At 53.9% G+C, this 27,939-nt stretch overlaps 3 protein-coding genes across 3 annotated transcripts in view; all 3 read right to left on the bottom strand.

Annotated features, from left to right (window-relative positions):
- Positions 1–81: 81 nt before the first annotated feature.
- LOC115908861 (E3 ubiquitin-protein ligase Midline-1-like) lies at positions 82–6,636 on the bottom strand. The gene is given in 9 exon segments (XM_030957721.1): positions 82–101; positions 301–367; positions 1,311–1,342; positions 1,738–1,874; positions 2,969–2,991; positions 3,127–3,360; positions 3,922–4,017; positions 5,314–5,988; positions 6,622–6,636. Coding segments are annotated over 9 exon segments (1,299 nt in total).
- On the bottom strand, positions 6,407–10,701 carry LOC115908646 (E3 ubiquitin/ISG15 ligase TRIM25-like). The gene is made up of 6 exons (XM_030957399.1): positions 9,986–10,701; positions 9,288–9,383; positions 8,680–8,913; positions 8,563–8,585; positions 8,021–8,184; positions 6,407–7,428 (listed from the first exon to the last, which is right to left on the bottom strand). Exons 1-6 carry the CDS (start codon positions 10,589–10,591, stop codon positions 7,352–7,354), a joined length of 1,200 nt encoding a protein of 399 aa, XP_030813259.1. The 5' UTR covers positions 10,592–10,701; the 3' UTR covers positions 6,407–7,351.
- A 5,195-nt stretch (positions 10,702–15,896) lies between these two features.
- The window catches only part of PPARGC1B (PPARG coactivator 1 beta), a 44,671-nt gene continuing 32,628 nt past the window's right edge, over positions 15,897–27,939 (bottom strand). Inside the window, exons 3-12 of the mRNA XM_030957771.1 lie at positions 27,324–27,533; positions 25,444–25,554; positions 23,679–24,729; positions 23,153–23,189; positions 22,731–22,795; positions 21,585–22,332; positions 20,989–21,064; positions 20,127–20,248; positions 19,700–19,854; positions 15,897–18,138 (exon numbers count right to left, since the gene is read on the bottom strand). Of these exons, the coding sequence (XP_030813631.1) occupies positions 18,035–18,138; positions 19,700–19,854; positions 20,127–20,248; positions 20,989–21,064; positions 21,585–22,332; positions 22,731–22,795; positions 23,153–23,189; positions 23,679–24,729; positions 25,444–25,554; positions 27,324–27,533 (2,679 nt within the window). The 3' untranslated portion in view covers positions 15,897–18,034. The remainder of the gene's footprint in view (positions 18,139–19,699; positions 19,855–20,126; positions 20,249–20,988; positions 21,065–21,584; positions 22,333–22,730; positions 22,796–23,152; positions 23,190–23,678; positions 24,730–25,443; positions 25,555–27,323; positions 27,534–27,939) is intronic.

The following is a 27,939-nucleotide window of genomic DNA, read 5'->3' as shown; positions in this document are numbered from 1 at the left end:
TGTGCGTGTCACAATTATACTGCAATCAAGAAAAAGTGTTCTGCACAAACATCTGTGCAGATTTGCTGCACCTTCAGTGTGTCATGGTCCAATGTTGTCACCTAGAGTCAAGAAGTAATTAAGTGATAAAATTTTCAGTGTTGATATGTTAGAAGGCTTTTTATTGAATTTATTTGAATTCAAGGTAGGAGGGGAGATCAAAACATGTGGCAGGTTCTCATTACTAGAGATAATTTTGGATAATATTCAAGTTTTTCTTTCCATTTCAGTTCTGACATCTGTTTTTCACATCTCCCTTACATCTGGACCTAAGAGAATCAAAATTCTCCAATAACTATATATGTTGTTCCTTCTTGACAATGCTTTCCTGCAGTAGGAATAAACAAGATGAAAAAGTTTCACTTACTGTAACATAAAGTAGTATTTTATAACATATTTGACAAGTTGCTTCCAAGTAGAGCATTGCCTTGTCTCAGAAAAAAATATTTCTTTTTCCCTGACCTGTTTTGAGTGACTGTCTCGTTCTGTGTAGAGCACAGCCACTGACTGAGCTCAAAAGAGAAATAAATGGACATACACACTGATTAAAAATATACCTCTAGATTTGCTCCAAAAGTCAAAAAGTAATGAAGAAAGTAAGACTTTCTTTTGAATTTACGAATTAAGAAGATAGTCATTTGCAAACTGAACTTCAGTTGCAGCAATTCGTATCTCCTGCAGCATTTGGATTCATTTAGGGAACCTTTTCAGGTACTAAGTTTGCTCCAGCTCCTGCCCAGCTGGTGGGAACCCCTCCGTGGTCTTTCCTTGGAACAGGCTGTTTTCCTGAGTGCTGAAGCAAACCCAGTGTCTCCCTCAGGCTGAGGATAAATGATTTCCCTGGTGAGTTCCCAGAGATTTCTGCCCTGAGGCTACACGCTGTGGCAAGGACAGGAGATACATGCAACAAAATGCTGATCACATTGTTAGGTGGGAGATTTTCTCTGCAAGACTCACAGCCCCAAGCCAGAGTCCTGAGGAATAAATGGTATTTTTGAACACTTACATTCTGAAGAGGTATCAGTAGGTGAAGCCTCACTGTAAAGAAGTGGTGTTGAATGTTAGAGTCTTGTAAAACGCAAATCACATCTTGTTAATAGCAGAACAAGAGATGTGAATAGATCTGAGTCCCTTCTTTTAAGGTGAAGGACAGCCTCTGAGACTCTGCTTAGGTCTCCTTAAGAAGCAGGAAAGTGCAGGACATACAGTCCTTAAATTAACAACTGGAGAAATTTGCAGGGAACATTTTATAAGTAAAGAAAAGGATTTACCTCCTCCTCTTCATCTACTACGCGATTTTGATCTAAAAAAAAAAAATAGAGAAGAATGGTTAACAAAGCTGGCAATGAACTCAAGTGTAGGGCTGGGTACTGTCCCCCTGGATCTCACGGTCAGAGATAAACCAGGAGGGGATGGGGCTGGGCAAACACAGAGGATGTTTCTTGACAGTGGGACTGAGCACCCAGAACTTGGAAAGTTGATGGGAACAGGAAACCACATCAGAGAGAGGAGAAATTGGTCTTTCACTGCTTAGGAGCAGTGCAAGACCAATTGTTATCCACAGAAACCTGCCCCCCTGCCCCCTCCCCACAGCTCTCAGGACCCCACACCAGCCCCTCACACCCTGCCGGAAGGAGCTCCCAAAGATTGGAGTCCTGTTACCCATGGTGTCAGCGGGGCTGGGTCGGGGCTGCTCACCACGCAGGTCATCCAGCAGATAGTCCAGCTGCAACAAAAACTTCTTTTTCTGGGTCTCATACTGGGTCATCAGTCTGTCATTCAGCTGCATTGCCTCCACCTTCACATCCTCCGCGACCAGATCCAGACTCACAATCCTAGGGCACACAGAGTCACTGCACGAAGGAAAACCATCCAGCATCCAAAGGGAACAGAATTCTCCACTAGGACAGAGTCTGCAAAGAGGAGAGGGCTTTGGCAACATGAATTACCGGGTTAACAGCCCTTTGTGAAGGTTGAATTCCAATTGTTACATACTGTTATTTACTTGGCAATGCTTTATTCTAACCAACCTGCACTAGAACTTTCAAATGCTGATGAAGAGAGAGGAGGAGGTGTTTTGATAATCCCCATGAGTGAACAGGGCCTTGACTTGCTGCCGGCAGGCTCTTACTGTTGTAGTGGTGCCAAAACAAGAATGCCAAATGAATTAAATGGTGTCCAGGTTTCTGGAAAATTACCTTGATCCCACAGGCTAGGATGTGACTTGCAGTGCAGCTGTGAGTACCAGACTGAGCTGCAGCCCTGAGGTACACAGTGATTCCAAACTCTCCTTACAGCCCCAGTTTAAACTCAGCTTTAATTTGTGCAAGTTACTGAGGTGACATCTCAAATTCCAGGTAGATGTTTGAGCCAGCCTTTCATACAGCTGGGGCCTGCAGTGCTGCTGCAAAGCTTCTCGTGGATCTGGAACTGTTGGTGCAGTGTTGCACCACTGAATTACAGCTGACACCCAGGAATTGCATAGGAAGTGGTAGATAAATATAATAATAAATCTTTCTAGCTACCAAGCTTGTCCACAACTCAAAAACTTGCTGGGAAATGAGCTGGTTATCTCTGCTGCCAAAGGCTGTTCCCTGGGAACTCAGCTAAGGGAGTCACCAATGTGCATCCACCAGGACAGTGTTAATGTAAACTGAACCCTAGGGGCTTCATCCCTGATAAAAAGTTTTCTGGTAATAAAGCCAGTGGTTTCTATGAGAATCCAGCCAGAAAACTGAAATTTAAAGGAACAACAGTAACAGCAGGCAGGGATCTCTCCATCCCTGTTACTTGTGTGCATGTGGTGCCCTCTGGCTCAGCTGGAAAACGGAGCAGCTTTGCAGCACAGGGTGGTGGTGGGGTTTGATCCCAGTTATCAACACCATTATTTTGTCAAATAAGAAAATAAATGTTATGAAGTGAAACATACCTGTCTGTGACTACTTTCAGATCCTACCAAGAGGATTGTGAAAAAAAAAAAAAAAAAAAAAAGAAAGAAAAAGAGATGTCATTAGTGTGATTTTCAGAAAGGTCACCTGGCTGAGAAATAGACAGATCCATGAAGAAAAGCACAATACCACTGCTTACTCTGAAGAAGAGGAAAATATCTGGTTGCTCTTTTAACATCTGCAAAGCCCGAAGATTCTGCTCAGCCAGGTCTCTCTTCTGTTCCATTTCCTTCCTTGCCTTGGTGACAAGTGCCAGGTCTGCTTCCTCGTAAGACCGAATGTCACTCAGGATCATCGTCTGTTTCTTACCAAGCTCTGCCTTTATACTTCTGAACAGCTTTTTTAGGTCAGAAGTCAGTGTTTTGGTATTGTTCTAAATGAAGAGATAAGAAAAAGGGGCACTGGCTCAGAAACTCCATCCTTCAGTTTAGTGCCTCTGCTTATCAGTTAGGATTCTATCTGTCCTTTGTGCTGGCTTTAGAAGGAAGCAGACAATAAACATTTGCTTGGAATATCTGATTCAACAGAGGCTTTTCAAAATTAATCCTGATATAGTAACAAAGATTAATTTCTTGAATTGAATACCAATGTGAGAGCTTACTGGTACACAATGAAAATCCCACTTGTAGATATAAACTGCTTTTTTTTTTATTAAACAGGTAGAAAACTTTAAAAATACATAATCTTATATACAATCTGTGGGCTGCCAGTCCTGCAACCTGGTCTGTGCAACCATAATACAGGGTGGAATCCCCCAGCTGGTTCCTCCTGTGGAGGAGCTGGAAGGCTGCAATGAAGCTTGACTTCTGGCAGTTTCTCAAACCATTCTTTTCCCTGTCTATTCATCTGCTTTTAACAGTATCGTTTCCATCACTTCTTGCTGGGAAATTGCGAAGGAAAGATGCTCTGAATTAACAATAATCCTGATACCAACCTTGATCTGATTCTCCCCTTCCTGAAGCTCTTCTAGGGCAGTAACTAAATCACTTTTAGATTCCCGCAGGTCTGTCATGATGCTGGAGAGTTTAACCTGGCAGAAGGAAAGACAGCACTGAACTTCGCAGCAGGAACAGCTTCAAACCAGACGGGCAGTTTGGGGAGCTTGTGAAATGGCCATTGTCTCACACATCCCACTTCTGCTTGGCAGCCCTGAAACTTCAGTATGTAACTTGGAGGAGGAAGTTAGTTTGCAATTCACATAGCTGCAAAGGATGCTTCTGCTAATTCCTGAGGAGGCTGTGACCTGTCCTGAGGTCCAGAGGGAGCCATTTCCTGCCCATTCACTGGGTTCCTGCAGCACTTTTGCTTGGGCTCTAAACTGAGCCCAGATATTTCAAATGCAAGGCAGTGAGTGAGCACAGGGAATGCATTTACTCCCCTAAGTCTCAGCTAATTCTGGAGCATTTCAAGGACAGCAGCTGGACTCAGAGGCAGGAATATGGAGACCCCATGTCTCTTGTATCTACTGGGACACTGGCTTCAAAAAATCTGCGGCAGAGGGAGGAATCCCAGGATCACTGAAATTGGAAAAGACCTCCAAGGTCATCGAGTTCAACCTGTGACCAATCTCCACTTTGTCACGCAGCCCAGAACACAGAGTGCCACGTCCAGTCTTTCCTTGCACACCGCCAGGAATGGGATTCCACCACCTCCCTGGGCAGCCCCTTCCAATATTTAACAACCCTCCCAGTGAAGAAACTCCTCCTGATGTCCAACCCAAACCTCCCCGGCACAGTTTGAGACTGCGTCCCCTCATCCCGTCACTGGTTATTGGGGAGCAGAGCCTGATCCCACCGTGCTACAGCACGGACAGAGCCCAAGGGAAGAACCTCGAGAGGGAAAACTCCCTTTCCCACCCACAGTTCAATAGCGTGGCATTCCCGAGGCTCTGTGGAGGAAGGGATTTTCTAATCCCTGCAGGAATACTTCTCAATCCCAGCCAGGAACGCCGCAGTGAGGGCGGCTGGCAGTGCCGGGGCTGCACCTCACTGCTGTGGAGCAGCGGAGCCTCTCGCTGAGGGGAGCCGCCCTGAGGGACCCCCACACCCTGAGGGACCGACCCACGCCTGCCCCGGCCAGCCCCGAACACCTTTCCCCGCTCTTCTCCCTCTGCTTAGCCGTTCACACTGTTCTGGCAACACACAGGAGGGAATGAAAACCAAATTCCAGCACAATGCACCAGCCCCTTGCTTGGGGCGGAGAGAAATTTCTCCGGGCTGCCCTCACACCCATCCCCACTCCCAGTGGAAGCCCTACCGCCCTTCCTGCGGCTTTTCCCCGTCCCCGCGGCCAGGGCAGGGGCCACGGGCAGGGAAGAGCTGCCTACCAGCTCTTTGTCGTGTCCCTCCTTCATGGTGATGACCTCGTGGCCCTTGTGGGCCCCGGCCATGGAGCAGAGCACGCAGATGCACTTTTTCTCCCTCACGCAGTAGCATTCCAGCAGCTTGCCGTGATCCCGGCACCTCCTCTCCTCCTCCTTGCCTGCTCCCACCTCCACCAGGATGTGTTCCTGATGGAAATCCCTGACGTTGTGTTTGCTCAGGTGGGCCTGGCACAGGGACACCTCGCAAATCAGGCAGGCCTTCACGGCCGGCTGGGGCTCATCCAGGCACTGCTCACAGGGAACCACGTCCGTCTTCCCCTTCTCGGAGCCTTCGTCCTGCTGGAGGCTTTCTCTTCGAGCTGTGGAGGTGATGGCCTTTCTTGGAGCTTTAGAAGCGATGGCCTTAAATGCCTCCACGATGTTGCGCAGCTTGAAGTTGTTGTGTAGCTCCAAGGTGACACCCAGGTCGGCCATGCATGTGGGGCAAGTCCAGACGGCCTGGGAATACAGCGCCTCCTCAATGCACAGCCGGCAGAAGTTGTGGCCGCAGCTCAGCGCCATCGGCTCCCGGTACAGCTCCAGGCAGATGGGGCAGGTGAGCTCGGCCTCCAGGATGCCAGCCCCTCCACATTCCTGCCGAGCTTTGGCCACGGCTGCAGCAAAAGCACAGAACCGAAACTAAAACCAGAGGCGGGCAGCCGGCCCGAGGTCCTGCCAGCCCGCCCCCTCCAAGCCCTCCCTCTCCAGCCCCTTCCTCCGCCCCAGGCCAGGCAGAGAAATGTTCCCTCTGCCGGCTCCACCCTTCCCCACCCTGTGGCGGCCACTTCGAGAAGTTTCCCCTCAGTCTCCAGCAGGGAACGCTGCCCAGTCTCTCCTGACCTCCCAGGGCAGCTTTGCTTCTGCACTGGATGTGCAGGATGGAAAGAGGTGGCAGAGGCAAAAGCTGCCGCCTTAGATCAAAGATCAGCATCGCTGCTGCCTAGTGCTGTAGCAGTTAATGTTGTGCTGTCAACTTTCAGATAAAATAAATTGCCACCGCGTTTAACAACCTAATAATATGACTTTATTAACATGAACCTAATGCAATACCTAAAACAGCTGAGCAAAAATGTCCAACTTAATGGTATCTCCATTATGATTAACAGAACAAATAAGACAGGAGCTCTTGCAGGAAGAGGCGGGGTGCTGTGATACACCCCCTCACAGCAGCCCACAATCCAGTTTCTGATGTGCCAGCTTAGCACAGCCTCCATGCAAGGCTCACAATTTCTAGGCCTGAAAAAACAAAACAACACCTTGTAACCACATTACTAACAGGAGCTCCATCACACTGATGGCAGCATGGATGGGATACTTGAAAGGGATGGTTCCAGTCTTTATAAGCCTGAAGTTCTTAGCAGGATGTCCAGCCTTGACAGACACATCATGAAAAGACAGTGTTTCTTCTACCATTAATATCTTCGACACACAGAGGCAGCATTCAAACCAGGCACAAAAAATTCCAAGCTTCCAGCAGCTCTCATTGCTGGTATCCTCCTCCCAGCAGCTCTGGGATGGCACTGTGTGTATCCTGTCCTGGTTTGGGCTGGGATTCATTCCAATCATGAGAACTCCATTCCTGAGAATTCATTCTCTTCTCAGCAGCTGGTACAGTTTTGGGTTCAGTAGGGAATAATGTTGGTAACACAAAGATGGTTTGGCTGAGCAGTGCTAGACCTGAGCCAAGGAGCTTTCTGTGCCTCGTGCTCTGCCAGCGAGGAGGTGCACAAAAAGCGGGGAAGGAGCATGGCTGGGGCTGGTGACCCAAACTGGCCAAAGGCACATTCCACACCACAGAACACAGTGCCCAGTGTAGGAACTGGGGGGAGATGTCCAAAAGGAGCCAATTGCTGCTCGGGAACAGTGGCTGGACATCAGAGAGCAGGTGATGGGGGAGCAATCGTGCTGCACATTGATAGTTTTGGTTGGGTTTCCTCTCTCTCTTCCCTCCTTTCTATGACTGTTATCATTATGATTGCCGCTGAATTTGTATTTCGTTAGCCTACTTGTAAGAAAAATTAAAGCCAGGTCCAAACGTGAATCCACAGTTTGTTGTACCACCACTAAATGACGAAGGACCTAAAGAGAAAAAACACATTAATTATCAGATAATTGTGGACATTTGGAGTCTGCCTCTGTCCTGACCTGAGGCCCGCTGCCAGCAAGGGCTGAAGCAACATCCAGAGGGCAGTACCTAGGGAGCCCTAATTTCACCAATTCAGTCAGACAGGTGTCCACTGTGCACAGCTCTGGGACTGCAGCTAAGCTTGCAAAGCATTGCAAAGCAGTAGAAGTATTTACACAGGAAGAGGAGGTTATTTATGTCCGACCCTGCCGCTGCTGGGATGAGTTCTCAACATCCCATTGAATCAGAGAGATACCACAGAGGTATTGCTATTATCTGCTCTTAATCCTCCCACAAAACTCCTGGGACTTCCCAACCTCTTCATCCATAGCCTGGTTTAGCAAGGCGCATTCAAGGCATGCCCCAAAGCCCTGAATGCCAGGACCAGCTTCTTTGCTGCACACACATGGGCAAATAAACACAAGGTGTAAGGAATTAGCACTTCTACAGGTACTCAGTGTACTGGGTGCCTCATTATGGTCCTTTCTTACAGCATGTTTTACTGACTTCCCCATTTGCTTTTGACACTGTGAAATGAGCTCTTACCAGCAGATGTTCCTGCATATCCCCAAGATATTGTCTGCTTCAAGGAGACCTCCATGTTTGAGATGAATTGCTGGAAAAGTCTCAGAATATGATCTTTTTTTGATTCATTCAAAGTAATGGGTGGGTTTGGCACAACTTCCCTTTTAGGAAGTGGCTGGCATTTCCTAAAACACACAGAAGGAATCACAGAACCACAGAGGTGGGAAAAGACCTCCAAGGCCATCGAGTCCCAGCTGTGCCCCATCCCCACTTTGTCCCCAGCCCAGAGCACCCAGTGCCACCTCCAGCCCTTCCTTGGGCACTCCAGGGATGGGGATCCAACCCTCCCGGGGCAGTTCCAGTGCCTGAGCCCCCTTTCCATGCGGAAATTCCTGCTGTGCCCACCCTGAGCCTGCCCTGGCCCAGCCTGAGGCCGTTCCCTCTCCTCCTGTCCCTGTTCCTGGAGCACAGCCCGACCCCCCCGGCTGTCCCCTCCTGTCACTGAGAGCTCCATCCCTTGTCCACATCAGCAATAAAGACACTAAACCTCAGGAGGAGCTTACCTGCCTTTGATCGCTGAAAAAGCCTGTAAAGACATTTTGAAAGCAGAATCAGCACAGTGCAGGCACAGGTCAGCCCTGGAGCTGTGTGTCTCTGGGAAGGGGGATGCTGATAGGTACCTTGGTGAAAAGAAGTGTGTCCTTCTGATTCCTCAGAGCCTCCAGCTCCTGAACATCCTGGCTGGCCAAATCCTTCAACCACTTGTGATTATTCACCTCTGTCTGAATCTTAGAAAGTTGTTCCTCCTCATAGTCACTGAGAACTTTCAGGACCTCCCTTTTTTTCTTCTCTAGCTCCTTATACATCTTCTTGAACAGGCTCTCCAGCTGTTCCCTCCGCTGGCTCTCATTAATCTATTAAGAAAACAATTTCAAATTCGTAAGGGACATTTTCTACATTAGCTCTTACTCAGAAAAAAAAATCTGTCTTTTTTCTGGGATTAAAAAAGTAACTTAACTTTGAAGGTTGGAAAAATAAAAAAGCCACACACCAGCCACTCATTAGGAGGCACAGACTTTCAAGTTTAACAAAGAATGGACCTCCCAGACTGATAAGAAAGTTCTGCATCATCCTTCCTCAAAGAAGAAATCTCAAAAATACATGAGAAACCACCCAGGAACTAAAAAAGCTTCAGAATCCATGATCTGGGGAAGGGCAAAAGAAAACATTATCTCATTATTTACCAGCAAGCAACCACCCCAAGGTGATATGGGACCTTGAAACAAACCTTTAGTTCCTCCATTTGTTTCAGCAGGTTTGCAACGGCTTTATCCACGGCAGCTTCATGGTTTTTCACTGATTCCAGTATTCCAGGAAAAGATTCCTACAAATATCATGGGAAGGAGATATCAGGAGAGGACTGGCATAATGCACAAGATCAGCAGTTTTATCGACAGGGGATAAGCTGGACTTGCAAAAGGTCTGCTCACTGCATGCTCTCAGGACAAATCAGTGGATAAAGGTTCACTGGAAGGTTTTATCCCTGAACAAATGCCACAATTACAAGCACAAAAAGGACAATTTGAAGCTGAAAACTCTTCATGTGCACTAGCCACATACAAAGCTATTTCCCCCGTTGGCACCTTTCTTTCTGTAACGCTGTCATCAATTATCTTTGCATAAGTGCAGCTCAGGCTCATCTGGGCCTTGGAGGTGCACCAAGGACTAAAACCTTGCAGGAGCACTCAGTCCCACCAGTCTGGCCAAACTCTTCCTCAGAAGGGGAGAAAAAAGCATTTATAACATCTTGTTTTATATCTCAAGGGCTAAAGCCAGAGAGAATCTGTGACAAAACTCAGGATTGCAATTTAGCCCCATGCTGGGTCTGCACTTCTCAAACTCGGAAGCTGCCCCTGTGCCATGGGAGCTCTCTGGGGTTTTCCTGGTGCAATCCCGGCCAGGGCCACCGCCCCAGCAGCCTCTTACCTGGGCTCTGCTGAAAGCCTCCTCCAAGCCGATGATCGTGTGGTTCTTGTGGGAGGTGACGGAGCACACGACGCAGATGCACTCCGAGTCACTCTCACAGAAGCACTCCAGCAGTTTGCTGTGCTGGGGGCATCTCCTCTCAGCCAAAAGCTGCCCATCGCAGGGCTCCACCAGCACGTGGCTCTTCTGCCTGTTCCGACTGTTGTGCCTGCTCAGGTGCGCCTGGCACAGCGAGGCTTCGCAGCTCAGGCACGTCTTCACTGCGGGCTGCGGCTCCTGGAGGCAGGAATCACACAGCACCACCTCCCCTGCCTGGCCCGAGCTTTCCGCCTTCTCCTCGCCTTGCCCTTCCTCCTCTTGGTGGGCGGGAGCATCCATGAACCTCTGCACAATGTTGCGGAGGTGGAAGTTGGCGCGCAGCTCCCCGACGGGCGAGTGGCAGAGCGGGCACCGGGCAGGGCTCTGCTGGCCCCGGATCGCCTGCTTGATGCAGTCCTTGCAGAAGCTGTGGCTGCAGCCCGCGCTCGTGGGGTCCTTGTAGATGTCCAGGCAGATGGGACACGTCAGCTCTTCCTTCAGCCCGGCCATGGCCTTTGCCTGGGCCATGCCTCCAGCTCCGGGCAGGGCTGACAGGGAGGGCTCTGCTAGGAAACGAAACTGAACGCGGACAGCGACGAGGAGCGAACTTTACCCCGCGGGCTAAAGGCCGTTGCCTCCTCCCCTTTACGAGGGAGGGTCTTCCTTCCTCTCTCCAGCTTCCTGCCTCTCGGGGCCACGTGGGCAGGGGCTGTGGGTGTCCCGGTGTTGATTAAAAAGTTGTAACAAGTAGTCTTTAATTAACCCTTGGAAATTCCTTTCGGGTTCCTGGCCAGGGCTTTGTCCTGTGTGCAAGCGGTTATCTCAGCGGTAAAGACTGTGAGCCTGAGCTATGCTGGTAGGAACTAATACCCTGCTCTGACCACAGCAATGGGATGCATTCAAACAGAAGTATTTTTGGAGGTCTGTGACCAAAAAAGAATAGTTGGAGAAATGGGATGTTCCCCAAACGACTAGCCAAGAACCTCAAAAGAGCCCCACTCCAATGAAAATAAACTCTGAGAAGTGATTTAAACATACAGAAAATTCAGGGAGTGTTTGGCATGGAGGTATGAGTTTGGGGAAATGTATTGGATATGTAAAAGCTACATAGATTAAAGCTGGTCGGTCAGCCAGGTGTGCTGTGTGTAATAGGGAGTTATGCCCCAAGTGCCTGGGGCTGAAATAAAGAAATGCCGCTTTCTAATATTGAAATTACAGTGTTAGAGAGTTTAATTCCCCAGTGACAGCAAGTCAAACTCCTCGCAGCAGCTCGAGGCTGAGAGCTTGGGTGCTTCAAGGGCAGCATGGCAGAAGGTCCAGCCCTGCTGTGATGGGTCAGGAAATGAGGCAGGAAGGAAAGTTGGGAAGAATCCTTGTGGGCAGGGAGGCTGGGACATCTGGATCAGCAGGCAGAGAGCAAAGGAACCAAAGCTGTTCCCTTCTGCAAAGACTCCTGGATGGAGCTGGACAAGAGGCTGGGACTGATAAACCCTGAGTGGGCAATTGTGTGGCTTACCTGCAGTGCAGCCTGCAGAGCCCCAGGGCAGAGCTTGTGTGGCCCAAAGCTGAGGTCCCTGCCAGGCAGCTCCTGTGCCAGCAGAGGCCAGGGCAGGATTTGGTGTCGGGTGCCACTGCTCAGGGCACAGGTGGGAGCTGAGACTCCAGAAAGCAGCCCAGGACAGCTCAGCAGGCAGTGAAATGGAGTCCACACAGTGGGCGCTGCACACTGGTCAGGAGCAGCAGCCTGGCGTGGGCTGCCCCCACTGCCAGGTGCCAGCCAGCCCAGGGCACCACCAAAGCTGTCTGTGTTCACAAAAGCTCCTGAGTGACTGATTTTCCCCTCCCACGAGGCGCACTGTGCAGGGAGATAAATAACACTGCCCCCCTCCCCTCCAGCAGCCACTGAGCCACTCCAAAACAGCTCCAGTGTGCGTGAAAAGGAGTTGTTTTATCACAAAGTTGTGCCAAAATAAAAACAGGCCAGCTGGGATTTTTCCCAAATGGTTGGAAGTAATTGCTGGGACCAAGGGAACTGATGAACGGATGTCAACATTCACCATCCATTCAGACAGATTCTAGGGCTGCTTGCAGGAATTATCCTCAAGAAACAATTGTATTCAATAAACAGATCAGTGCTTTGTTTTCCAGGAGGCTGTCTGGGAATGCAGTGTTGGAGGCACAAACATCAGCCCTGGGTCTGTTCCTCCCTGCAGGCCCTTCCCTTGTGTGCCCCTGTCCCTCCTGGGGACCCACTCCAGTGTCTCTGATCCACATGTGCCCACCCTGGGCACCCCATCACTGCCTGTCCCTGCTGCGTTCCCACATTTCCCCCCTCCAAATTCACGTTTTCATCTGTCTGGGCACTATTGGCATGACAGTGCCTGATGTAGCTCAGGAAAACATTCCTCTTTGGTGGCCTTAAAGCCTGCTGGGTGTGCAAAGCAGCAGGGAATGGACTTCCCATGGATCTGCACTCTGGCTGCAGCAGCGGCAGGGATGAGGGGCTGGCTTTGGGGTGGGAGGCAGGTTCCAGCTCTGTGCCCAGCCTGGGGCACCCACACTGGGCTCCCACAGATGTGCTGGAGACAGGCAGGTGCAGAGCTGCTGCCCAAATCAGTGCCAGTCAGCAAAAACCAGCAGCTGGCACAGCTCAGCACCTCGCAGAGCTGCTCCTTTCGGGCTGCTGGGATCCCCCAGCCCGGCAGCTTCACTGATCCATGCTCTGGATAAAACCAGTGCCACCCCTCCAGCCTGGTGAGCCCTCCCAGGGCATGGCTGGCACGGGGCTCCCGTGTGCCCGGGGGAGCTGTGCCCATGCTGGGCCTGCCCTGGCCTTCCAAACATCCCTCCCACAGCCTGGACTGCCACAAGGACCAGGACCCCAGGACCCCAGGACATGGCCCTGCCCCTGGGAGAGCACTTTGGCTCCCAGGGCCTGCTCTCCTGGCTCCAGGGGCTCTCCAGCTGCCAGCCTCAGCTGCACGGCTGCTGCATCACCACCTGCAGTCTTTGCCACATTTTCTCCTGCTCTCTTACTCCACTCCAGAAATTTTGAGGAGCATGCCCAGCTGCATTTTTCACCCACTCCATCTGAGGAGTTTCTTCAGGAAGGGTCCTGTGGCAGTGGCACCACTCGAAGTGAAGAGTGCAGAGCCCAGGTTTTTCCTGCATGACCTAAACTGGGAGAAGGCACACTTAAAATAGCAACAGACAGCGATATTCCCAGGCAGGAGCTGCATCCCTGGCAGCTGGCAGGCTCTGCCACCCCCTTGGCCCTGGCACAGCCCCACTGCCAGCCAGGCAGAGCAAAACACCTCACCCCGAGCACACTTGCACAAAAAACTAAAGTATAGCAGCACAAACTGGTTCCTTTTTTTTGTTCTTTCCACTTTATAGTATATATGTTATCGTTTATTTATAGGCAGATCACTTCACTATTTACAGTACATGAGCGTAGAGATTCTACAGTCTTTTTGATGTAAACAAGAAACTCCACGGCAGGGGAGTCTGGAAAAAGAAGCCAGTTCTGAAGTATTTACACAATTTAAAATAGAACTTTTATACCCACTGGATAGATATAGAGAATACATTGAGCGATTTGGTTAAATTATCTATGAAACTATAGAATCTGACAATGTAAAAATACAAGAAAACGTTCTCTCATTTTAGAAGGTAGACAGTTAAATCACACTAGAAATAAATCTCTTTTCTTTTTTTAAAAATAACAACAATAATAATAAAGGAAAGGCATAAGAATCCATGCCATCTCTTAAGGTTAAAGTATATTACATAAATAAGGACACAACAGAACGGAACTGGGGGAAAATTAAGTGAAATATAAAAAAACCACTACCAATTAAAAAAAATACTAAAAACTCGATTCTTAATCATAGAGGGATCAATTCTGCTGCTTTTACTTACTCTGCAAGTAGAAAATTGCAGAGTTAAGTAGTACTTACTCAGCATGAGCAACAGAGGCAGAATTGGCCCCTAATAATTATGAGCAGTGTCCTTTTACATAAAAAAAAAAGAAGAAAAACACAGAATTTAGCTTTTTTATATAAATAACAAAGCAGATGTGCCCCTTTTTAGGTGAAATTCTTACACCTTTCTGAAGAAATGCATCAATTGAACCGTTCTCTCTCTTTCTCACATGCACTCACGCACTCCCTCCCCAGCTCCTGCTGCTGCCCCTGGCCCCAGGGAGGGCGAGGGAAGAGGAATGAAACCCCAAAATGAAACCCCAAGGCTGCATTTGGCTCTGTATTGCTTGAGATTATCAGGGATGGACTTCGAACAGAACGGGTGTCGGGTTCAGCTCCAACACCGGTACCTCAGGACTCGGCAGACCTCCAGTAAGGAGAAAAAAAAAAAATTCCCCAAAAAAGGAGAAAACCGTGTTGATCTGCAATTGCAAAACCCATTTGCATGGCGCAGAGCTGAGATCAGACCCAGGACTGCAACAAGGTGACTGAGCTGCTGCTTCCTGAAAGATGTGCAGCCCTCAGCTGTGCTGAGGAAATGAGAGAAACCTTTGCTTTTGGGGCAGCATCCAACCTAAAACCTGGGATTGTCCTCTGCATTCAGCCCACACACTCAGAAAGGTTTGCTCCTCCCTGCGGAGCCTCAGGCACACGCTGGATTCCAGCCAGAAACCTGCTGCCCCCCCTGAACAATGAGTTTTTCTGGGGCAAACCTGTGCAAAACAAGCAAAGGGGCATTTTATCAGAAACTCTTCACACATTCAGCATTTGCCCACAGCACCTGCAGGAAACAGCTGGGGGACATTCTATACTCACACAGTTTTAAAAAAATAAATCTCCTCCTGACTTATTGCCTACCAGAATAAACCCTTTTGCTCCCAGTTTCTCCTGCCCAGCGCCATCCCTTGCAGGGGGCTGGGGTGTGAGGGGTCCCACAGGCTGGGTGGGATGGAAAGGCAATCCTTGGGAAAGGGGGGATCCCCAGTCCCTGGCAGCTCCTGCAAAGCTCTGGGCACCTCTGGCTTCCCTGGCAGCAGTGCCTGAGCATTGCTGTGCTCCTGCCCCATTTCCCTGTCAGCATCCAAACCTTAGGCAGCTCAGGAGGGAGCTCTCACCTGCCCCTGTGCCTGACCCACCTTCCTGCAGACTCAAACACTGTGAGCTAAAGACACCTTTAGAGTAAAAAAAAAAACCCACAAAATTAAAATAAAAAAAAAATCAAGTGGAAATTTATTTTTCACCCAGTTCTAAAAGGTGGGGGAAGCCCCAGGGCAGGCAGCACACAGCCCAAGGGGCTCTAAGCATAGTGCATAAGTCTGGAAAAGAAAGATTTTTTTGGGGGAGGAGGGAAAACAAACCATCCCAAGTGAATGGGAAAAAAAGGAAAACCCCCCCCAAAAAAAGATAAAAGAAAACCCAACCCCACTTATAGGCTTCAGGCACCACAAAGACCTCTTATTGCATCTCTTCCTACCCTAGGGCTGCAGTACTGATGAGCTCTGTGCAGGACCAGCCCTCCCCTTCCCCAGCACCGGCCTTGGGACCCAGCAGCTGGGCTGGGGCCAACCCAGAGCACCCAGCCACAGGAAAACACTGGGAAATTCTGGGTCTGGGTCCACCAAAACCAGTGCTTGGGAAGTGACTGAGTGATCCCCTGGCGTGGGCTGGAGCCCCCCCAGCTCTGCACTAACCCTTCCCCTCCACCACCCTTGATGCATCCCCAGTGGGGGCCCAGGCATGGGTGCCTCCAGCTGAGTGGGAGATGGAAGAATTCCACTTATTTCCTTTTCTTTTTTTTTTTCTTTCTTTTTTTCTTTTTTTTTTTTTTGTTGGTTTTGTTCTTGTGGATTGATCATTTTCTGAAAAACATCAGCACAGCACAGGACAGTACTACCCACCCTAAATGTGTCGCTATATACATTCTACATAAGCTCTATAGCAATCACATGTAAACATCATCATCGTGAGGAAATACTAGGACAGAAAAAGGCAAAGCTACAATGAGGCAATTGCCAATAGCAGATGCTCAGTGTTGGCCAGAGCTGCTCGTGGTCGCTAAGGTGAGATGAGAACGGAGGGATTTAGGGGTGGAGAGACGCCAGATTTCACTGCCGAGGCTGGAATGGCACAAGGACTGTTCCCTGGCAGCGATGGTCACCGGCGGCGGCGTGGGGACCCCGCGGTGACCCCGGGCCCTGGCGCTGCCGGGCTGGTGTTGTCAGAACCACAGCTCTCCCGAGGGAACAGCCAGGGAACTGTGCTGGTGGCGGTGCTGCCGGCATTGCTGCTCCTGCCAGAGCCCAGCTGCGCTCCAGGGCCCACCCTGGCAGGGCTCCGGCTCCTGGCCTCACATCTTGTGCCATTTCTCAGGCTTTGGTCGCTCTCCCTGCAGGATGGAACATACCCAGGGAACCAGGGGTAAAATCCCCACGTTGTGGGGAGGGGAGACCCCAGGAGACTCTAATCTATCTATTGGCAGAGTTAAGGCTATAATATTCTATCTACAGAGGATGGCTGAATCCCTAGTGGTCTCTGGGGCTCAAAAATAAAAGGAGAAGGTGGCAATGGCTTGAAGAGCGGCAAGGTTCCCACTCCCTTGGGAAAACAGTGCCTCTGGCTGGCTGGTGATGGGCTTTGCTCCGGCTGGTGGGGGGCTGTGTCCCCTTCCCACCACACCCACACATGGAGGGCAAGTCCATGAGTTCATTTTACACTTCAATCCAGCGCCAAGGGCCCTTGGCCAGAGGCAGGGCTGTGCCCCAGGGCGCTGGATGGATCTGGGGTGCGGGTGGGTGCTGGGACGTGTATGGCTTATCAGCTACGGGGCAGGGGGCTGGGGGGTGCTCAGTGTGGCTGCTGTGCCTGCCCCACCTCTCTGGACCTGGGGCTGGACTTACTTTGGGCTGGGCTTTGGGCTGGGCTTCGGGCTGGATTTGCGGCTGGCTGCCCAGTGGGAAGCACAGACAGGTCTTCTCACCCCGCTTGCTTTGCAGGATATGGAAGTGAGTGTGGATCGAGCCACAGGGCCTGGCCAGTCTCCCAGCCATCCAAGGAGCTGGAGAGGAGCCAGCTCCTCCACATAGACCAGAGCCATCCATCCCCCAGGCTGTGCCAGCAGGACCCATCAGATCAGGCCTGGTTAGCTGCAGCCCCCCAGCCCCTCTCTCCTGGCTCCAAAGGCAGCGGAGGCCGGAGCAGTGCTGGCTGCAGGCACTGCATCCCTCTCCCAGCCTCTGCAGCCTGCAAAGCTGCATCCATCACCCACCAGCACCCAGCTCAGCATGGGGGTGATGCTGGGGGCTCGGGCCACACCAGCACAAAGAATGGCTTTGACAGCAAAGTGGGTGACCCCAGGGCAAACACCGAGCACCCCGGTTTGCCAGCAGGGGAGGCGGGGGAATGTCAGCTCTGTGACTGCTCTGACCCCCCATTTGCTGAGTGGCAAGTGCCTCATTACAGTGCATAGTTAAAAATCAAGGAAGCGGTACAATAAATCTGAATTACAGTACATCTGAGCCATAAATACATTTTTTTTTTAGTATATACTTTTTTTTTTCTTCTCCTCTTCTATTAAAAATGAGTTTATAATCCTGATTCTATTCACAATGAACAATTTCATCATCACACACTACGGACAAAAAAATGTTATGGTGAACACAGCTGCAACTCCACGGCGGGAGCATGGGGAGGGCTGGGACGGGGAAGAGAGGCCGGGGGGCTCCTAGGCTCACCCTAAAACAACCAGTCAGAAGCAGAGGGGGGGACTAACGTGTGGCAGTGAGACATCAACACCATGGGGACTCACAGACAGAAGCAGCTTTGTTCAATGTAAACATCGATCAGGGAACAGCAGTCTCTCTCTCGCGGGCGTGCTCTCGCTCTCTCTCGCTCTCTCGCTTGCCATAGACTGAATAATTTCTTTGAAAACGTAAACATATTGGAAGTGCCTTGACTGAGGTATTGAGGTATTCCTCCAAGGTTAAGGCTGTTACCGATGCAGGCTGAGCTGGGCCTCCTGCAGCAAGCTGTCGAAATCCATGGTCTCGTACTTGCTTTTCACCGGAGCTGGGGAGGACTCGTCCGTGCCGCAATCTGGGGATGGCAGGGACAGAGGACAGCCAGGTCAGGGAGGGGGATCAGCGTCCTGTCTGCCTCGTGGGGAGGGAAACTGAGGCACAGCAGGGCACTGCTCACTGCCCTGCTACTGCACGGCCATGCTGGACACAGCGGTGATAGTGACACTGAAAAGAGCTGGGGCAGAGCGGGCTGCAGCCAGGCCCAGCTGGGCAGGGCACACACCACTGGCATTCACTGACAGGGTGAAAAAATCTGCTGGGTGCAGCTGAATTTGGAGGGGCTGACACAGGGCCATCCCATGGGAGCTGTGCTGGTGGCAGAGCCAGCCTGCTCCACTGCCAGCCCTGTGCCAGGAGCTGAACACAGTGTCCCTGGAAAGCCCAGGGAATTCAGCACACAGCAGAACTAAGACTGCCTAATTTCACAGCAGCTTAACGTTTTGGGTGTATATTTTTGAATGGTGTGGTTGCATTTCACCTCTGCCTGGGGGCTTCCCTTCTTATCCTGTACCAGGATGAGCAGGATTTTAGGAATGAGCTGGGCTGTGCAGGAAGGGAGTGACTGGTGGCTCTGCAGAAATCAGGTGAGGAGCACTCAGGGGGCTTCTCTGAGGCAGGGGGCACAGCTCTGGTCCCCCTCCCCACAGCACTGCACAGTCACCATCTTCCTCACGGGGTCCTATCTGGTTCCTAATTTCTTTGTGCCCAAAATGGGAGGCTCTGGGATTTATTTAGATGAACGCTGGACATTTGTGCCCACAATCAAAGTCAAGCGATGGCTGCTCTAAGCAGAGCAGATACTGCAAGGTGATAAAAAAATCAGGGAGTACTTGAATCAGATGGGGCATCTGGAGGTAAGTCAAGACTTGGGGCTTCATTTTCTGGACCTCAGTCTTTCACTCATCAAGTAATATCCAGAACCCTTCAGCCTCTGCAGAGGATACAGAAATAAACATGCAGTGTTGGTGAAACACCTGAAGCAAGGAGGGCTGGGCAAAGCTTGGGACACATTTCTCTTGCAGGACTAGCACAGGGTTTGGCTTCTGGCCCTCAGCTCAGGCTGCAGCCCTGGTGACACAGTCACTGAGACCTTGCTGAAGCACTGAAAGGATTAATGCGAGCACAGCACATTTCAGTGCTGTCACTTTGGCTCCAGAGTGCATGTGCAGCCTGGTGAATCTGTCCTGCAGAGCAGCAAACCACCCACATCACCTCTTGGGCTAATGAAATGTTGCTGACTGCCTTCTCTAATGCCTGGGAAGGGAGTTTTCTGCTGGAAAGCCTCCAGCACTGTGCAGAAACTCAGCAGACATAGGATGGGCTGCGCTCAGCTGAGACCCAGCACCCCGGGCTGTGCTGCTACATTTTGCAGCCAGCACACCCTGAGGCCTCACACCAGTTTTTCCTTCTCCCCAGTTCCCCAATCCACCTGTCCCATGAACCATAGGAAAGGCAGCGGGCTTCTCCTGCAGGCTCTGCAGGCGCTGGGGATCCCAGCGTGACCAGGGCTCAGCGGTGCACTGTGCTGTAACAGCTCTGTGCTGATAAAAGAGACAAAGCAGCTGCTGCTTCCTCACCCAGGTCAGCGTATCTGGTCCAGAAGAAGCGCCCCAGGCCACCAGAGCTGAGCTGGAAGGAGGGCTCGTTCCTCTTCCTCAGCGAGGGGCCGTTCTTCAGCGATAAGGCGGCGTGCTCCGAGTACCGGTACGTGATGAAGCCGTACTTCTCCCCCCTGAGCAATCAGAGAGAGAATTCAAGATGTGATGAGCCCCACTGCCCTTGTGATGCAGCACTACACCCCTGGCCCATCATTCTTCCACTCCTCCATCCCACAGATGCCCTTGGAGCTCTGGGCACGCTGAATCTCCTTGGCAAAAGCACTGAGACCGAGGGCTCAGCTGACCCAGGGGATTGATGTGGCACTGCTTGGCAGTGCTGTGGGGTTTGAGAGAGGAGCTGCCTGTAGCTGCTGGAACCCTGGGCCACAGCTCACTGCCCACCCACCTGTTAGTCCTGGTCAGGACCTGACACTCCACGATTTCACCAAACACCTCAAAGCGTTTCTTCAGCTCGCTGGAGCTCATGCTGCTGGAGAGGTTTCTGATGTACACCACCCGGCCTTCCCCCTGCCAAAGCAACCAAAAGCTTTCAGGCTTGGACCCTGCACCTCTGTGCTACTGATGGGCTGTGGAGGAGCCCCTGCAGCCAGCACTGGGACACACTGCCATGGACACAGCCTGACATCTCCAGGATCTGGAGCCAGGTCACAGTGTCACCCCCAGGACAGCCATAACCAGGCTGGAGCAGCCACTGCCCCCTTTTCTCTTTTAAAATTCTCCTTCATTCTTGCAGCTTCTCCTGGCAAATGTGGGATATAGTCCCAAGAATTGCCAGGGGCAAAATCCAATTGCATTGCAGGAAGAAGTGCCAAAGCAGCATGTGTGAGTGTGAGTGTCTGTGCACAACAGTAGGGAGCACCAATTTACTCTCCCACGTGCCCACTCCTCTCCCAGCTCCCTCCATGTGCCCACAGGTTCCTGGTGCATGAGGATGCAGCAGGGCCATATCTGTGCCATCAGGGATTCCCCAGTTCACCCCACAAACTGCCAGAGCCAAGTGCACTGAGGCACCAGCGTAGGAGGCTCTGGGCATCCCTGTGCCAAGGACTCCGTGTGTTGCCAATCGCTGGCGGCTTCTGCTGCACGTTGGGTTTTCCTCCCCCCACCACCCCCTGTCCTTGTTTAACACTGGCCTCACACCAAGGGATGCTGAAGCCAAGGCTAATGGGCTCCACTGCTGCTTTTTGGAGCAGGAGATGAGCCGAGGGCTGGCCTTGCTGTGTCCCCGTGGGGACCCCCTCACTTACGATGGCCTTTTCCCGTCTCTTCTTCAGCTGGCCCCGCTGCCCGCTGCCGCCCTGACACTGCTCGCCGTTCTCACACCTGCAAGGAGGGACAGGAGCTCAGCCCGGGGCTGGGGGAGCTGCTGGGAAAGCTTCAAACATCAGTGAGAAGCTGAGACACCCACAGGAGTGGGTGGGCACTCGGAGGCACTGGGAGCCAAGGAGAGACTGGAGTCTGGACTCACTGGAAAGGACACTGCGAAGTTTTTTCTCATGGATGCCAGGGTGTCCCCAGCCAGCACCTGCCCCTTCCCAGGCCTGGGTCCTGCCCATGCCCTGCCACCCATGGAACCCCCTGGCTGCTTCACTCTGCCACTGCTTCCTCAGCCCATGGCTGACACTTGCAGCAGTGGCTGATGCAGTACCAATTATTTTCATCGTTTTTCTTTCATTAATTAGCATCTTTACTACTTGCAGCACCAATTATTTTCACACTTTTTCTTTCATTAATTAGCATCTTTACTACTTGTGCCAGCGGAGCAGAGGGCGCTGGGGGTGCCCTGCACCATGCTGAAAATTGAGGGGACACAACCAGTGCCAACGTCCCCATGTGCCCGTACCTGAAGGTGCGTCTGCTGGCAGGTGACCGCGACCGGCAGCACGAGGAGCCCGAGCTGGACCTGCTCCGGGAGCAGTAATGCAAACTGCTCCTGGAAAGGGCGCTTCTCCTCAGGCACAGCTTGGTGTCGCCGTGCTCCTCCTCTTCCTCCTCCTCTTCCTCCTCATCCTCCTCCACGGGGGAGCCGCTGTCACTGCAGCTGTCCTCGAAGACGGTGTCGTACTCGGGGGTCTTGCAGAAGACCATGTCCTTGTCGTCGAGGGCACTGTCCAGAAAGCCAAAGTGCTTTGTTAAGCTGGCTCTGATCTCCTGGTCTCTCAGCTGCTTGACGCCGTCCTTCCAGAGCATCTCGGTGCCCGTGTCCTTGCCGAGCTCCAGCCCCTGGTAGTGAGCGGCCGGGACCCTCCTCTTGTGCTCCGTCTCCACCTGGCTCGGGGGCTCCCACGACTTGAGCACCTTCCTCTGCAGGGCAGGCTCGGGTTTCAGCACCTGGCAGTAGTCGTGGTCCCCGAAGGAGCGGGAGAAGGGCCGCTTGAGCAAGCCCTGCTGCTCGGGGAGCGGCTGCGCCCGGCTCAGGTGGGCGAACAGCTCCGTCCTCTCCGGGTGCTTCCTGGGGGCTTTCCGTGAGGCTGCCACGTCCCCGGGGCCGGGGGCCATCCCCTCCTCCTTCCCTGCCTCCTGGGGGATGTCTGGCTTATACAGGTCCTCCTCGGCGGGTTTATATGGCGGAGTGGTGGGCGGTGTGAGACCTGGAGCCCCCAAAGAAAGGGCAGGGTCAGCTCTGCCCCTCCGGCCTGCCCTGCCCCACCCCAGTCCTGGGCTGCCCCCACAGCCTCATCCAGAGGCACCTGGGGGGACAAGAAGGATGCCTTGATCCCAGTAGGGAGCAGAGGACCCTCCCTTCCCTCCTGGCTCGTGCAGGGCCCCCCTGAACATCTCCTCCCATCCCAAAGGCATTCCTCTGAGCTGCTCCTGGTGCTCGGGTGCGGCAGCGCACAGCAGGCTCCTGTGTCTGCACTGTGAAGGGGATGAAGGTGCCCCCTTGGCTGGGTAGGCTGGAATGATGCCTCCAGGATGAATTTAGGGTAAATGAACTCCCTCCTACAGTACATTTTTACAAAACTGAAGATTTCAAAGCACATCCTACCTGCTGTCCCACACAGCTCCACGGTCAGCATTGGCTCAAAGTTTCTCTTCCCAAAGTTTGGGTCACTGGAGAAGAGCAGAGAACCAGGAAAGTGTTTAAGTGAACCACAGCCCCAAAACCCAAAAGCAAGCTGAGAAAAGACTTCCCACAAGTGAACCCTCCCACTTTGGCTGGTGCCTGACAGAGTAACCCCACAAGGGCAGGGGGGAGAGCAGCTCCAGAGCACACACAAAATGCCCTGCCCTGGGCATGGGACAGGCTCCTCACACCCTGTGGCTCCCCACAGCGCCGTGCCCAGCAGGGCAGCTCCCTGTGCTCTGCAAACACAGCTCCCTGTGCTGCCTGCAGGGGCCCTGCCCAGCCACACAACCCCAGGCAGTTTCCAGCCCCAGAATGGTTCATCCAGCCCCACCTGCACTTACGTTTGTGCCAAGGACAGCGTGAGACACCTGGGTGTTTCTGAAAGGCAGGAGAGAAGCAGGTTACCAGTGGGGCTGTACCTCTGCAGTGCCCACTGAGGGCTCTGCCCACCTGAGAGGGACTGCCAGGGCTGAGCCACTCCTGCACTTGCAATTTGCTGGGCTTTTGGGGCACCACTGCAGCTGAACCCCAGAGCCCAGACCCAGGGAGAATCCACAGGGAAAACCCTGGAGGGATGGGGCAACCTGGTCCTTGCTGGGCTGTGGCCACATCAACTCCTCCACCTCATTATAACCATGGGGAAACTGAGGCAGAAGATGCTCATAGATTGAAAAAGCACCCCAAAAGAGAACAGGCCCCCAGCTGCCCATGCATGGGACTCCACAGCCGGGCAGCACGGGGGGCTGCTCACAGCTCTCCTGCCAGCTGAGTGCCCAGCACCCAGCCAGCATCACTGGCCCACAGATGGCACGGGCAGCACGGGCACACTGGGAATGCCAGCAGAGTGACAGTGGCCAGGCCCCTCACCTGTTTGCTCCAGGAGGGCACAGCGCCGGCTCTCAGTGGCCACCTCTCCATCCCCCAGGGAGCCCAGGCAGAGGGGCTGGGGCTCCGCCGACAGGGCCGTGCCCCCCACCTCCACTTCGGCCGCCGGCTCCTCGGCAGAGAAGCCCTCCAGGAGCGGGCAGGGCGCGGCCTCCCTGCAGCCCAGGGGCACGGAGGGCTCGGCGTGGGGCTCCTCAAGGAAAGAGAGCCAGTGCCCGAGCTCGGGGTTGAGTCTCTTGGAGCGGCGCACGGCGTAAGCAGCGCTGTCCTGCTTGCGGGGCACCTTCCCCTCCTGCCTCCCGCCATCGTCCTCAAGGGCCCCCAGCTCCCGTGGCACCTCCGCCTCGGGGCTCTGCCGGGGTTCGCCCCTCTCTGCTCTGGCTCTGGACGTGCAAGTCCCGCTGGCATCCTCCTCATCGGGCGGCACGGGGGAGCAGGAGCCGGGCGGCCGCGCCAGGGCGGCGTACACGGGCTTGCCCAGGCGGTATGGCTTGCTCACGTCGCACAGCAGGTCCCGCGCCAGCAGCTCCTTCAGGATGGAGAAGGATGCTCTGGGCTTCTTGCAGCTGCCAGCCGCCTGCCAGGCGCAGCCCGGCCGGCTCTGCCCGGGGGCACAGTCCGGTTTGGCTCTCTTGTAGGGGCTGCTGCAGGGCTGGGGCCGGCCCTCGGCGGGGTCGCGGGCGGGCAGCTTGCGAGGGGGCAGGCAGTAGGTGTGCATGTAGCGGATCAGCTCCAGCACCGAGTGCAGCTCCCCCTCGCAGGAGAACTGGCTGCCCGGGCCATCCTCCGCCGAGGACAGCGCGGCCGCTGAGTCGCCCGAGCTCAGCGAGTCCTCGCTGGAGTCGCTGTCGTCCTCGTGGTGGGCACAGTCACCTGGGGATGGGTGGTGGCCGCCTCCGGGGCACTCCTCGGGTGCCTGGGGGCCTTTGGTCTGGGAGCAGGAGGTGCTGGAGGTGAGGTGCCGGTGCAGCTCCGTGCAGCTGCGGCTCTGTGCCTGCGGGACGCTCGCCCTCCTGTCCCGGGGACCCTCCACCTTTCGAGAGGAGAGAGGAGAGAGTCAGCCCTGAGCCCCGCAGCCACAGCCCTGGTGGGAGGCTGACAGAGCCCCCCCACACCCTCACACCCCTCAGTTGTGTCTCACCAGCACCCCGACCTCCCTGGGGTCAGCCCCGTGCCCCGAGTGCTGCCCCTCCTGCAGGCAGGGATGCTCCTGCTCCCCAGGAGGGATCTGCTGCTCTTCCCACACAATCTAATTGGCCAGGCCTAATGCACTGCACAATTACCATTAGCAAAGCAGGAAAATCTCTGGTGGCACCTTCTGCCGGGTTTCAGATCAGCTCAAGTGTTGGGGTGGGCTCTGCAGTACGACAGGCAGCGACTCCTGGCCAAAGGCCTTGGCTTGGGCTGAGAGCCAGCATGGAGGGGGCAAGGGGGTGACCAGGGATGGAGCACACGGGGCTTTCACAAAGGGGTGCTCAGGGAAGTTGGGAGAGGCCAAACCCCCCTGGGTTCAAGTGAGATCAAGGTGCTTCTTAGCACAGCACAGAGTCTAAAGTTTTGCAGAGCCCAGACTGCATCAGACAGGGATGGGAGCACTGTGGGTGACAGTCCGTGCCTGTCCCCAACGCCTTGCCCAGCCCAGAGGCTGCTCACAGTCCCCAACACCATCCCTTGGGCCAGCTCCCAGGAGGTGGGTGCTGCAGGCACCTCCCTGGAGGTGTGTGTGCTGCAGGGGCTCAGGGAGTACCTTAGTGCAGGGCCGTGGGGGCCGGGACTTTGGGGTCCCCGGGCGCCGGGCGCTCCCGTCCCGCTGGGCCTCGCAGCTCGGAGGGGACGGAGACAGGAGCAGCTTCTTCAGCTGCAGAGAGAAGGGGCAAGAAAAGGAGTCGGCATCGCAGTGAGGGCAGGAGAAAACGTCCCATGGCTCATGTGTGAGCACATCCATCCCCGAGCATCCCACCCAAAAATGGGGCAAAAAAAAAATACCAGGCAGGGAGGGTTAGGCTTAGCAGTTGCCACCCCAGGTGGCTGTGGGGCAGGTGCGTGGCTGTGTGCAGCCCTGTGGGGGTCAGGGCTGTCCCCACAGCATTCAGCCCAGGGACCCCAGGCAGGTTGGGGCAGTGTGCAGGCGGGAGTTTACTTCCCAGGGACAGCCCCACTCGGGTCAGACACACAGGAGCTGCCGTGGCATCCCAACTTCTCACTCCATCAGCTCTGCCCTGAGGTGACAGAGGATTTACACTGGTGTGAGTGATGGGTTTGGACAGCTCGCTGAGTCTCCGTGTGAGGCTCATTTAGCCAAAACATCCAGTGAGGGCCTCGACTCATTAACGAGCTTTCAAGGCTCTTTGGAGATGCAAATCCCTGTGGGATCTGTCAGGATCTCCCCCAGCACAGTGTCACACGCATGGGCGCTGGAGCGGGGTTTTCCCCAGCTCACCCGCAGTGCCACCCCTTCTGATGGCAGGGCCAGCACTTTATCCTTCCACTCAACCCCAATTTTGGTCAGGGGGAGTGACAAAAAAACCCAGACCCCACACCCAGCAACAACAATTGAGATTGTGCCCGTGTGGTGCTAACAACCGGAGGCGACAACAGCTCAACAGCAAGACGACTGCGTAGGCACCGGGGACTGCAGGAGAGACAGGTCTGGGGGGCTGGGGCTGATAGAAAAGGGGTGCCCGGGTCAGGGTCTGCCAGGAAATGCCAGCCGGGGCACCCGCAGCTTTAGGAGAGAGGCTCCTGCGGGTGGAAGCGCCCAGCTCCCGTTCCCCCCCGCCCCTGCAACGTATACATCCTATATATACACATACAGGTCATGTGTGATATATACCCCTGGCGGGGCGTGGGCGGTGGAGATGCACGCTGTCACCACTGGATGTCACTCCTCCCCTTGGCTGGGATTGTGGGGACACCCCGGGACCGGGCTGGGGGCTCTGGGGGGGATGTGAGCCGCAGGAGGGAGCAGGCTGGGTGTCCTGTGCCAGGGAACCTCCCGGGCACGGCAGGAAACGCTCCCAGTTCAGGAACGGGAGCGGGGCTGGAGCCCCAGTATTGCAGGGAACCAAGGGGGATGCTCCAGCCACCACATCTGAAGGGACTGGAGGCCACACAGCCCCTGAGGGGCTTTGGTGGAAGGCACAGGGAGGGTCAAACCCTCCCACCGACAGCCGAGGGCAGGGGCTGACACTCAGGCAAGCCCCTCTTGTGACAGCAGGGAGCTCAGCCCAGGGCAGAGCCAGGGGGAAAAGCCACCACTGCCCATGGGCACGGGGCTGGGATGAGCCAGGGAGAGCCCCGGGCAGCCCCACACCTGCAGGTGGGGTTAAAGGCAGGTGTGGGTGTGCCAAAGCAGCCCCCAGCCCCCTGGCACCCGCCCCCACCCCGCCCAGAGATAGGTTTGTATACACACAGCTGGTTCCCGTGAGGATGGTGATGGAGGTGACAGCAATGATGCAGAACATGTATACGTATACAATACAAGTATATGCTTTGGTATTGACGGTTAAAGAGAGTTTTAAGCCTAGAATGAAAAAATTCAGACCTTGGCTTCCTATCATACCCATGCAGCCGGCTTATCTGGGGCTCATCCAAATCCACCTTAAACAGTAGGAAGTGGGTTCTTACTAGAGACAGCTCATCACCCTCGGGGGCCGGGGGGCCCCCCGTGACCGGGGCGGTGGGTTTGGGGGAGGGGGCAGGTGAGGTGGTGGCAGGGCTGAGTGTGTCCCCCTCTTCCATAGTTCGGAAGGCAGCCAGGCCCATGTCATCTCCCTGAATATCATCCAGAGTCTCGGTCAGGGCTGCCAGCAGCGCTTCGTTCTCGCTGTCTATTATCTGAAAGGAGCAGGCAGAGAAGAAAGGAGGGGTTAGGCTGGGCAGAGGGTCCCCGGGATGCTGGAGAGGGGACGGGGACCAGCAGAGGCACACCAGCTCCCACACTGCCCAGTGACCCCACTGTGAGACCTGCAAAAGGAGTGTCAGTCTGTCCGTCTGCACCCCAGCAGGAAAAGAATGAACCAGAGCATCTTCTCTCCCCCCAGTCCCTCCACCCCACCATGAGGCAAACAGCAGCAGATGAAGGATCTGTCAGGAAAAAGCTCCTGGCCCAAATCCTCCTGACCCTGCAAGTGCAAGAGCTGTGAGCTCAGCCAGGGCTGCCCAGTGGACAAGAGGGCACAGCCTCCCTGGAGGGCACAGGGGAAGCTCTGCCCGGGCTGCACCACTGGCCTGATGCCACAGC

Source organism: Camarhynchus parvulus, chromosome 13 (assembly GCF_901933205.1).
Source record: "Camarhynchus parvulus chromosome 13, STF_HiC, whole genome shotgun sequence".
NCBI classification, from domain to species: domain Eukaryota; kingdom Metazoa; phylum Chordata; class Aves; order Passeriformes; family Thraupidae; genus Camarhynchus; species Camarhynchus parvulus.
The sequence above is the reverse complement of the archived record's forward strand: the minus strand, read 5'-3'. Positions and strand labels throughout refer to the sequence as shown.

What these genes read in the sequence shown, in the direction of transcription:
- LOC115908646 (XM_030957399.1), bottom strand. Translation starts at nt 10,591, where the DNA reads ATGGCCCAGGCAAAGGCCATGGCCGGGCTGAAGGAAGAGCTGACGTGT. An exon ending in AGGCTTTCAGCAGAGCCCAG is followed by an intron (nt 9,384 to 9,985) that starts GTAAGAGGCTGC and finishes TGATATTTGTAG; the next exon opens with GAATCTTTTCCTGGAATACT. An exon ending in AACAAATGGAGGAACTAAAG is followed by an intron (nt 8,914 to 9,287) that starts GTTTGTTTCAAG and finishes TTTTCTTAATAG; the next exon opens with ATTAATGAGAGCCAGCGGAG.